A 12,627-nucleotide genomic window follows, 5' to 3' on the forward strand; every position below is an offset into this window, starting at 1 on the left:
GTTGCGGACCTAAAGAAAAAGAAAGAACAGAGTAACTAACCCTGACTTTCTATAAAGGGGTAGCAATAATGTTAGAAATAAAGCAAAGACTACCTCACCGTTTTCTAACTGCTAAAAGCCACCATTACTCTTACTAAAGAGATTGACATGGACACAGCATAGCCCCAATCCTTGCTTGCAGGGAAAAGTACCTATAAAAGGATTAAATATCTTCAGACACCATCTTCGCACATCCTCCCTTAACAGAGGCAAAGAGAATGACTGGGGGTTATGGGTAAGGGAAGTGACACTTAACAGCTCTGCTGGGGTGCTTTTTGCCTCCTTCTGCTGGCCACAAGTTGAATTCCCAATAGTAATTGGAATGAATTTGTGGACTCTCCATGCCATAGGAAAGAAAGTAGAGCTTTAAATGACTGCGCATCTACAGATAAAAGGGATATTAATGGTTGCATTTTAGGTTTGTGGTAACAAGGGGTAGTGATTGCACCGTACGTCTGGTAAAAAGGGGAGTGATTGCACCGCATGTCTTGTAACAAGGGGGAGTGATTGCACCGTAAGCTGGTAACAAAGGGGAGTGATTGCACCGTACGGCTGGTAACAAGGGGGAGTGATTGCACCATACGGCTGGTAACAAGGGAGTGATTGCACCGTACGGCTGGTAAACAGGGTCAGTGATTGCACCGTACGCCTGGTAACCAGGGGTAGTGATTGCACCGTACATCTGATAACCAGAGGTAGTGATTGCACTGTACATCTGGTAACCAGGGGTAGTGATTGCACCGTACGTCTGGTAACCAGGGGTAGTGATTGCACCGTACGTCTGGTAACCAGGGGCAGTGATTGCACCGTACGTCTGGTAACCAGGGGTAGTGATTGCACCGTACGTCTGGTAACCAGGGGTAGTGATTGCACCGTACGTCTGGTAACCAGGGTTAGTGATTGCACCGTACATCTGATATCCAGGGGTAGTGATTGCACCGTACGTCTGGTAACCAGGGGTAGTTATTGCACCGTACATCTGATATCCAGGGGTAGTGATTGCACCGTACGTCTGGTAACGAGGGGTAGTGATTGCACCGTACGTCTGATAACCAGGGGCAGTGATTGCACCGTTCGTCTGGTAACCAGGGTTAGTGATTGCACCGTACATCTGATATCCAGGGGTAGTGATTGCACCGTACGTCTGGTAACCAGGGGTAGTTATTGCACCGTACATCTGATATCCAGGGGTATTGATTGCACCGTACGTCTGGTAACGAGGGGGAGTGATTGCACCGTACGTCTGGTAACCAGGGGTAGTGATTGCACCGTACGTCTGGTAACCAGGGGTAGTGATTGCACCGTACGTCTTGTAACAAGGGGCAGTGATTGCACCGTACGTCTTGTAACAAGGGGCAGTGATTGCACCGTACGTCTTGTAACAAGGGGCAGTGATTGCACCGTATGTCTTGTAACAAGGGGCAGTGATTGCACCGTAAGCTGGTAACAAAGGGGAGTGATTGCACCGTACGGCTGGTAACAAGGGGGAGTGATTGCACCGTACGGCTGGTAACAAGGGAGTGATTGCACCGTACGGCTGGTAAACAGGGGCAGTGATTGCACCGTACGCCTGGTAACCAGGGGTAGTGATTGCACCGTACGTCTGGTAACCAGGGGTAGTGATTGCACCGTACGTCTGGTAACCAGGGGTAGTGATTGCACCGTACGTCTGATAACCAGGGGCAGTGATTGCACCGTTCGTCTGGTAACCAGGGGTAGTGATTGCACCGTACATCTGATATCCAGGGGTAGTGATTGCACCGTACGTCTGGTAACCAGGGGTAGTTATTGCACCGTACATCTGATATCCAGGGGTATTGATTGCACCGTACGTCTGGTAACCTGGGGCATTGATTGCACCGTATGTCTGGTAACCAGGGGCAGTGATTGCACCGTACGTCTGGTAACCAGGGGCAGTGATTGCACCGTACGGCTGGTAACCAGGGGTAGTGATTGCACCGTACTCCTGGTAACCAGGGGTAGTGATTGCACCGTACGTCTGATAACCAGGGGTAGTGATTGCATCGTACGTCTGATAACCAGGGGCAGTGATTGCACTGTTCGTCTGGTAACCAGGGGTAGTTATTGCACCGTACGTCTGGTAACCAGGGGTAGTGATTGCACCGTACATCTGATATCCAGGGGTAGTGATTGCACCGTACGTCTGGTAACCAGGGGTAGTTATTGCACCGTACGTCTGGTAACCAGGGGTAGTGATTGCACCGTACATCTGATATCCAGGGGTAGTGATTGCACCGTACGTCTGGTAACCAGGGGCAGTGATTGCACCGTACGTCTGGTAACCAGGGGCAGTGATTGCACCGTACGTCTGGTAACCAGGGGTAGTGATTGCACCGTACGTCTGGTAACGAGGGGGAGGGATTGCACCTATAAAAGGATTAAATATCTTCAGACACCATCTTCGCACATCCTCCCTTAACAGAGGCAAAGAGAATGACTGGGGGTTATGGGTAAGGGAAGTGACACTTAACAGCTCTGCTGGGGTGCTTTTTGCCTCCTTCTGCTGGCCACAAGTTGAATTCCCAATAGTAATTGGAATGAATTTGTGGACTCTCCATGCCATAGGAAAGAAAGTAGAGCTTTAAATGACTGCGCATCTACAGATAAAAGGGATATTAATGGTTGCATTTTAGGTTTGTGGTAACAAGGGGTAGTGATTGCACCGTACGTCTGGTAAAAAGGGGAGTGATTGCACCGCATGTCTTGTAACAAGGGGGAGTGATTGCACCGTAAGCTGGTAACAAAGGGGAGTGATTGCACCGTACGGCTGGTAACAAGGGGGAGTGATTGCACCATACGGCTGGTAACAAGGGAGTGATTGCACCGTACGGCTGGTAAACAGGGTCAGTGATTGCACCGTACGCCTGGTAACCAGGGGTAGTGATTGCACCGTACATCTGATAACCAGAGGTAGTGATTGCACTGTACATCTGGTAACCAGGGGTAGTGATTGCACCGTACGTCTGGTAACCAGGGGTAGTGATTGCACCGTACGTCTGGTAACCAGGGGCAGTGATTGCACCGTACGTCTGGTAACCAGGGGTAGTGATTGCACCGTACGTCTGGTAACCAGGGGTAGTGATTGCACCGTACGTCTGGTAACCAGGGTTAGTGATTGCACCGTACATCTGATATCCAGGGGTAGTGATTGCACCGTACGTCTGGTAACCAGGGGTAGTTATTGCACCGTACATCTGATATCCAGGGGTAGTGATTGCACCGTACGTCTGGTAACGAGGGGTAGTGATTGCACCGTACGTCTGATAACCAGGGGCAGTGATTGCACCGTTCGTCTGGTAACCAGGGTTAGTGATTGCACCGTACATCTGATATCCAGGGGTAGTGATTGCACCGTACGTCTGGTAACCAGGGGTAGTTATTGCACCGTACATCTGATATCCAGGGGTATTGATTGCACCGTACGTCTGGTAACGAGGGGGAGTGATTGCACCGTACGTCTGGTAACCAGGGGTAGTGATTGCACCGTACGTCTGGTAACCAGGGGTAGTGATTGCACCGTACGTCTTGTAACAAGGGGCAGTGATTGCACCGTACGTCTTGTAACAAGGGGCAGTGATTGCACCGTACGTCTTGTAACAAGGGGCAGTGATTGCACCGTATGTCTTGTAACAAGGGGCAGTGATTGCACCGTAAGCTGGTAACAAAGGGGAGTGATTGCACCGTACGGCTGGTAACAAGGGGGAGTGATTGCACCGTACGGCTGGTAACAAGGGAGTGATTGCACCGTACGGCTGGTAAACAGGGGCAGTGATTGCACCGTACGCCTGGTAACCAGGGGTAGTGATTGCACCGTACGTCTGGTAACCAGGGGTAGTGATTGCACCGTACGTCTGGTAACCAGGGGTAGTGATTGCACCGTACGTCTGATAACCAGGGGCAGTGATTGCACCGTTCGTCTGGTAACCAGGGGTAGTGATTGCACCGTACATCTGATATCCAGGGGTAGTGATTGCACCGTACGTCTGGTAACCAGGGGTAGTTATTGCACCGTACATCTGATATCCAGGGGTATTGATTGCACCGTACGTCTGGTAACCTGGGGCATTGATTGCACCGTATGTCTGGTAACCAGGGGCAGTGATTGCACCGTACGTCTGGTAACCAGGGGCAGTGATTGCACCGTACGGCTGGTAACCAGGGGTAGTGATTGCACCGTACTCCTGGTAACCAGGGGTAGTGATTGCACCGTACGTCTGATAACCAGGGGTAGTGATTGCATCGTACGTCTGATAACCAGGGGCAGTGATTGCACTGTTCGTCTGGTAACCAGGGGTAGTTATTGCACCGTACGTCTGGTAACCAGGGGTAGTGATTGCACCGTACATCTGATATCCAGGGGTAGTGATTGCACCGTACGTCTGGTAACCAGGGGTAGTTATTGCACCGTACGTCTGGTAACCAGGGGTAGTGATTGCACCGTACATCTGATATCCAGGGGTAGTGATTGCACCGTACGTCTGGTAACCAGGGGCAGTGATTGCACCGTACGTCTGGTAACCAGGGGCAGTGATTGCACCGTACGTCTGGTAACCAGGGGTAGTGATTGCACCGTACGTCTGGTAACGAGGGGGAGGGATTGCACCGTACGTCTGGTAACGAGGGGGAGGGATTGCACCGTACGTCTGGTAACGAGGGGGAGTGATTGCACCGTACGTCTGGTAACGAGGGGGAGTGATTGCACCGTACGTCTGGTAACGAGGGGCAGTGATTGCACCGTACGTCTGGTAACCAGGGGCAGTGATTGCACCGTACGTCTGGTAACCAGGGGCAGTGATTGCACCGTACGTCTGGTAACCAGGGGCAGTGATTGCACCGTACGTCTGGTAACGAGGGGGAGTGATTGCACCGTACGTCTGGTAACCAGGGGCAGTGATTGCACCGTACGTCTGGTAACGAGGGGGAGGGATTGCACGTACGTCTGGTAACGAGGGGGAGGGATTGCACCGTACGTCTGGTAACGAGGGGGAGTGATTGCACCGTACGTCTGGTAACGAGGGGGAGTGATTGCACCGTACGTCTGGTAACGAGGGGGAGGGATTGCACGTACGTCTGGTAACGAGGGGGAGGGATTGCACCGTACGTCTGGTAACGAGGGGGAGTGATTGCACCGTACGTCTGGTAACGAGGGGGAGTGATTGCACCGTACGTCTGGTAACGAGGGGGAGGGATTGCACCGTACGTCTTGTAACGAGGGGGAGTGATTGCACCGTACGTTTGGTAACCAGGGACAGTGATTGCACCGTACGGCTGGTAACCAGGGACAGTGATTGCACCGTACGGCTGGTAACCAGGGGTAGTGATTGCACCGTACGTCTGGTAACCAGGGACAGTGATTGCACCGTACGGCTGGTAACCAGGGGTAGTGATTGCACCGTACACCTGGTAACCAGGGGTAGTGATTGCACCGTACGTCTGATAACCAGGGGTAGTGATTGCACCGTACGTCTGATAACCAGGGGCAGTGATTGCACTGTTAGTCTGGTAACCAGGGGTAGATATTGCACCGTACGTCTGGTAACCAGGGGTAGTGATTGCACCGTACATCTGATATCCAGGGGTAGTGATTGCACCGTACGTCTGGTAACCAGGGGTAGTTATTGCACCGTACGTCTGGTAACCAGGGGTAGTGATTGCACCGTACATCTGATATCCAGGGGTAGTGATTGCACCGTACGTCTGGTAACCAGGGGCAGTGATTGCACCGTACGTCTGGTAACCAGGGGCAGTGATTGCACCGTACGTCTGGTAACCAGGGGCAGTGATTGCACCGTACGCCTGGTAACGAGGGGGAGGGATTGCAGCGTACGTCTGGTAACGAGGGGGAGGGATTGCACCATACGTCTGGTAACGAGGGGGAGGGATTGCACCGTACGTCTGGTAACGAGGGGGAGTGATTGCACCGTACGTCTGGTAACGAGGGGCAGTGATTGCACCGTAAGTCTGGTAACGAGGGGGAGTGCTTGCACCGTACGTCTGGTAACCAGGGGCAGTGATTGCACCGTACGTCTGGTAACGAGGGGGAGGGATTGCACCGTACGTCTGGTAACGAGGGGGAGGGATTGCACCGTACGTCTGGTAACGAGGGGTAGTGATTGCACCGTACGTCTGGTAACCAGGGGCAGTGATTGCACCGTACATCTGGTAACCAGGGGCAGTGATTGCACTGTACGTCTGGTAACCAGGGGCAGTGATTGCACCGTACGTCTGGTAACGAGGGGGAGTGATTGCACCGTACGTCTGGTAACCCCTGCAGGGTGACACAAGTAAGAGAGACATTTTCCCTGCAGACAGGAAGCAGCTTTCTGTCCCTGACCAAGTGACGTATAAGATGGGACATACTAAATGCTTTATGTGTTCTTCCCATATTAAGATATTGTTCCTCTACTCTTTCTGCCCCAGATTCTCTCAGTCACCAGCGCTGGAGCTGGACAAGTTTCTAGAAGATGTCAGGTAAGTAGCTTACTTGAGTTTTATGCTTTATTGGTTGCTATGAATCACTGTCTTGTACATAATTAGGTGAGACATTAGCTCGTCTCACCAGCAGCTGTCTGTTTGCAGGAATGGGATTTACCCCCTCACTGCGTTTGGGATGCCCAGGCCCCAGCAGCCTCAGCAAGAAGTTGTAAAGTCACCAGTGGTCCCTCCCTCTGTAAAGACTCCGACACCAGAACCTGCTGAGCTAGAGACACGCAAAGTGAGTAATAATGCATACCCGAGTATGTTATGCACCAAACGCACACAGATATACACACACACAGTGAGTAATGATATATACCCGAGTATGTTATGCACCAAACGCACACAGATATACACACACACAGTGAGTAATGATACATACCCGAGTATGTTATGCACCCAAACTCACACAGATATACACACACACAGTGAGTAACAATGCATACCCGAGTATGTTATGCACCCAAACTCACAGAGATATACACACGCAAAGTGAGTAACAATGCATACCCGAGTATGTTATGCACCCAAACGCACACAGATATACACACGCACAGTGAGTAATGATACATACCCGAGTATGTTATGCACCCAAACGCACACAGATATACACACACAGTGAGTAACAATGCATACCCGAGTATGTTATGCACCCAAACGCACACAGATATACACACGCACAGTGAGTAACAATGCATACCCGAGTATGTTATGCACCCAAACGCACACAGATATACTCACACGCAAAGTGAGTAATGATACATACCCGAGTATGTTATGCACCAAACGCACACAGATATACACACGCACAGTGAGTAACAATGCATACCCGAGTATGTTATGCACCCAAACGCACACAGATATACACACGCAAAGTGAGTAACAATGCATACCCGAGTATGTTATGCACCCAAACGCACACAGATATACACACACGCAAAGTGAGTAATGATACATACCCGAGTATGTTATGCACCCAAACGCACACAGATATACACACGCACAGTGAGTAATGATACATACCCGAGTATGTTATGCACCAAACGCACACAGATATACACACGCACAGTGAGTAATGATACATACCCGAGTATGTTATGCACCCAAACGCACACAGATATACACACGCACAGTGAGTAATGATACATACCCGAGTATGTTATGCACCAAACGCACACAGATATACACACGCACAGTGAGTAACAATGCATACCCGAGTATGTTATGCACCAAACGCACACAGATATACACACGCACAGTGAGTAATGATACATACCCGAGTATGTTATGCACCCAAACGCACACAGATATACACACACACAGTGAGTAATGATACATACCCGAGTATGTTATGCACCAAACGCACACAGATATACACACGCACAGTGAGTAACAATGCATACCCGAGTATGTTATGCACCAAACGCACACAGATATACACACGCACAGTGAGTAATGATACATACCCGAGTATGTTATGCACCAAACGCACACAGATATACACACACACAGTGAGTAATGATACATACCCGAGTATGTTATGCACCCAAACTCACAGAGATATACACACACGCAAAGTGAGTAACAATGCATACCCGAGTATGTTATGCACCCAAACGCACACAGATATACACACGCACAGTGAGTAATGATACATACCCGAGTATGTTATGCACCAAACGCACACAGATATACACACGCACAGTGAGTAATGATACATACCCGAGTATGTTATGCACCAAACGCACACAGATATACACACACACAGTGAGTAATGATACATACACGAGTATATTATGCACCAAACGCACACAGATATACACACGCACAGTGAGTAATGATACATACCCGAGTATGTTATGCACCAAACGCACACAGATATACACACACACAGTGAGTAATGATACATACCCGAGTATGTTATGCACCAAACGCACACAGATATACACAAGCACAGTGAGTAATGATACATACCCGAGTATGTTATGCACCAAACGCACACAGATATACACACGCACAGTGAGTAATGATACATACCCGAGTATGTTATGCACCAAACGCACACAGATATACACACGCACAGTGAGTAATGATACATACCCGAGTATGTTATGCACCAAACGCACACAGATATACACACGCACAGTGAGTAATGATACATACCCGAGTATGTTATGCACCAAACGCACACAGATATACACACGCACAGTGAGTAATGATACATACCCGAGTATGTTATGCACCAAACGCACACAGATATACACACACACAGTGAGTTATGATACATACCCGAGTATGTTATGCACCAAACGCACACAGATATACACACACACAGTGAGTAATGATACATACCCGAGTATGTTATGCACCAAACGCACACAGATATACACACGCACAGTGAGTAATGATACATACCCGAGTATGTTATGCACCAAACGCACACAGATATACACACACACAGTGAGTAATGATACATACCCGAGTATGTTATGCACCAAACGCACACAGATATACACACGCACAGTGAGTAATGATACATACCCGAGTATGTTATGCACCAAACGCACACAGATATACACACACACAGTGAGTAATGATACATACCCGAGTATGTTATGCACCAAACGCACACAGATATACACACACACAGTGAGTAATGATACATACCCGAGTATGTTATGCACCAAACGCACACAGATATACACACGCACAGTGAGTAATGATACATACCCAAGTATGTTATTCACCCAAACGCACACAGATATACACACGCACAGTGAGTAATGATACATACCCGAGTATGTTATGCACCAAACGCACACAGATATACACACACACAGTGAGTTATGATACATACCCGAGTATGTTATGCACCAAACGCACACAGATATACACACGCACAGTGAGTAACAATACATACCCGAGTATATTATGCACCAAACGCACACAGATATACACACGCACAGTGAGTAACAATACATACCCGAGTATGTTATGCACCAAACGCACACAGATATACACACGCACAGTGAGTAATGATACATACCCGAGTATGTTATGCACCAAACGCACACAGATATACACACACACAGTGAGTAATGATACATACCCGAGTATGTTATGCACCCAAACTCACACAGATATACACACACACAGTGAGTAATGATACATACCCGAGTATGTTATGCACCAAACGCACACAGATATACACACGCACAGTGAGTAATGATACATACCCGAGTATGTTATGCACCAAACGCACACAGATATACACACACACAGTGAGTAATGATACATACCCGAGTATGTTATGCACCAAACGCACACAGATATACACACACACAGTGAGTAATGATACATACCCGAATATGTTATGCACCCAAACTCACACAGATATACACACACACAGTGAGTAATGATACATACCCGAGTATGTTATGCACCAAACGCACACAGATATACACACACACAGTGAGTAATGATACATACCCGAGTATGTTATGCACCAAACGCACACAGATATACACACACACAGTGAGTAATGATACATACCCGAGTATGTTATGCACCCAAACTCACACAGATATACACACACACAGTGAGTAATGATACATACCCGAGTATGTTATGCACCCAAACTCACACAGATATACACACGCACAGTGAGTAATGATACATACCCGAGTATCTTATGCACCCAAACGCACACAGATATACACACACACAGTGAGTAATGATACATACCCGAGTATCTTATGCACCCAAACTCACACAGATATACACACACACAGTGAGTAATGATACATACCCGAGTATGTTATGCACCCAAACTCACACAGATATACACACGCAAAGTGAGTAACAATGCATACCCGAGTATGTTATGCACCAAACGCACACAGATATACACACACACAGTGAGTAATGATACATACCCGAGTATGTTATGCACCAAACGCACACAGATATACACACACACAGTGAGTAATGATACATACCCGAGTATGTTATGCACCCAAACTCACACAGATATACACACACACAGTGAGTAATGATACATACCCGAGTATGTTATGCACCCAAACTCACACAGATATACACACACACAGTGAGTAATGATACATACCCGAGTATGTTATGCATCAAACGCACACAGATATACACACACACAGTGAGTAATGATACATACCCGAGTATGTTATGCACCCAAACTCACACAGATATACACACACACAGTGAGTAATGATACATACCCGAGTATGTTATGCACCCAAACTCACACAGATATACACACGCACAGTGAGTAATGATACATACCCGAGTATGTTATGCACCAAACGCACACAGATATACACACGCACAGTGAGTAACAATGCATACCCGAGTATGTTATGCACCAAACTCACACAGATATACACACGCACAGTGAGTAATGATACATACCCGAGTATGTTATGCACCAAACGCACACAGATATACACACACACAGTGAGTAATGATACATACCCGAGTATGTTATGCACCCAAACTCACACAGATATACACACACACAGTGAGTAATGATACATACCCGAGTATGTTATGCACCAAACGCACACAGATATACACACGCACAGTGAGTAATGATACATACCCGAGTATGTTATGCACCAAACGCACACAGATATACACACACACAGTGAGTAATGATACATACCCGAGTATGTTATGCACCAAACGCACACAGATATACACACACACAGTGAGTAATGATACATACCCGAATATGTTATGCACCCAAACTCACACAGATATACACACACACAGTGAGTAATGATACATACCCGAGTATGTTATGCACCAAACGCACACAGATATACACACACACAGTGAGTAATGATACATACCCGAGTATGTTATGCACCAAACGCACACAGATATACACACACACAGTGAGTAATGATACATACCCGAGTATGTTATGCACCCAAACTCACACAGATATACACACACACAGTGAGTAATGATACATACCCGAGTATGTTATGCACCCAAACTCACACAGATATACACACGCACAGTGAGTAATGATACATACCCGAGTATGTTATGCACCCAAACTCACACAGATATACACACGCAAAGTGAGTAACAATGCATACCCGAGTATGTTATGCACCAAACGCACACAGATATACACACACACAATGAGTAATGATACATACCCGAGTATGTTATGCACCAAACGCACACAGATATACACACACACAGTGAGTAATGATACATACCCGAGTATGTTATGCACCCAAACTCACACAGATATACACACACACAGTGAGTAATGATACATACCCGAGTATGTTATGCACCCAAACTCACACAGATATACACACACACAGTGAGTAATGATACATACCCGAGTATGTTATGCACCAAACGCACACAGATATACACACACACAGTGAGTAATGATACATACCCGAGTATGTTATGCACCCAAACTCACACAGATATACACACACACAGTGAGTAATGATACATACCCGAGTATGTTATGCACCCAAACTCACACAGATATACACACGCACAGTGAGTAATGATACATACCCGAGTATGTTATGCACCAAACGCACACAGATATACACACGCACAGTGAGTAACAATGCATACCCGAGTATGTTATGCACCAAACTCACACAGATATACACACGCACAGTGAGTAATGATACATACCCGAGTATGTTATGCACCAAACGCACACAGATATACACACGCACAGTGAGTAACAATGCATACCCGAGTATGTTATGCACCCAAACTCACAGAGATATACACACGCAAAGTGAGTAACAATGCATACCCGAGTATGTTATGCACCCAAACTCACACAGATATACACACGCACAGTGAGTAATGATACATACCCGAGTATGTTATGCACCCAAACGCACACAGATATACACACGCACAGTGAGTAATGATACATACCCGAGTATGTTATGCACCAAACGCACACAGATATACACACACACAGTGAGTAATGATACATACCCGAGTATGTTATGCACCAAACGCACACAGATATACACACGCACAGTGAGTAACAATGCA

The 12,627-nt window shown here is 47.4% G+C and overlaps 1 protein-coding gene across 2 annotated transcripts in view; it reads left to right on the forward strand.

The window, feature by feature from the left end:
* The window catches only part of NRBP1 (nuclear receptor binding protein 1), a 407,435-nt gene that overhangs the window by 265,127 nt on the left and 129,681 nt on the right, over positions 1–12,627 (forward strand). For both annotated transcript variants that reach the window (XM_053709396.1, XM_053709398.1), the window contains 2 exons: positions 6,481–6,531; positions 6,640–6,775. In XM_053709396.1, the coding sequence (XP_053565371.1) occupies positions 6,481–6,531; positions 6,640–6,775 (187 nt within the window). The remainder of the gene's footprint in view (positions 1–6,480; positions 6,532–6,639; positions 6,776–12,627) is intronic.

This window comes from Bombina bombina, chromosome 4 (genome assembly GCF_027579735.1).
Source record: "Bombina bombina isolate aBomBom1 chromosome 4, aBomBom1.pri, whole genome shotgun sequence".
In the NCBI taxonomy this organism is placed as follows: Eukaryota; Metazoa; Chordata; class Amphibia; order Anura; family Bombinatoridae; genus Bombina; species Bombina bombina.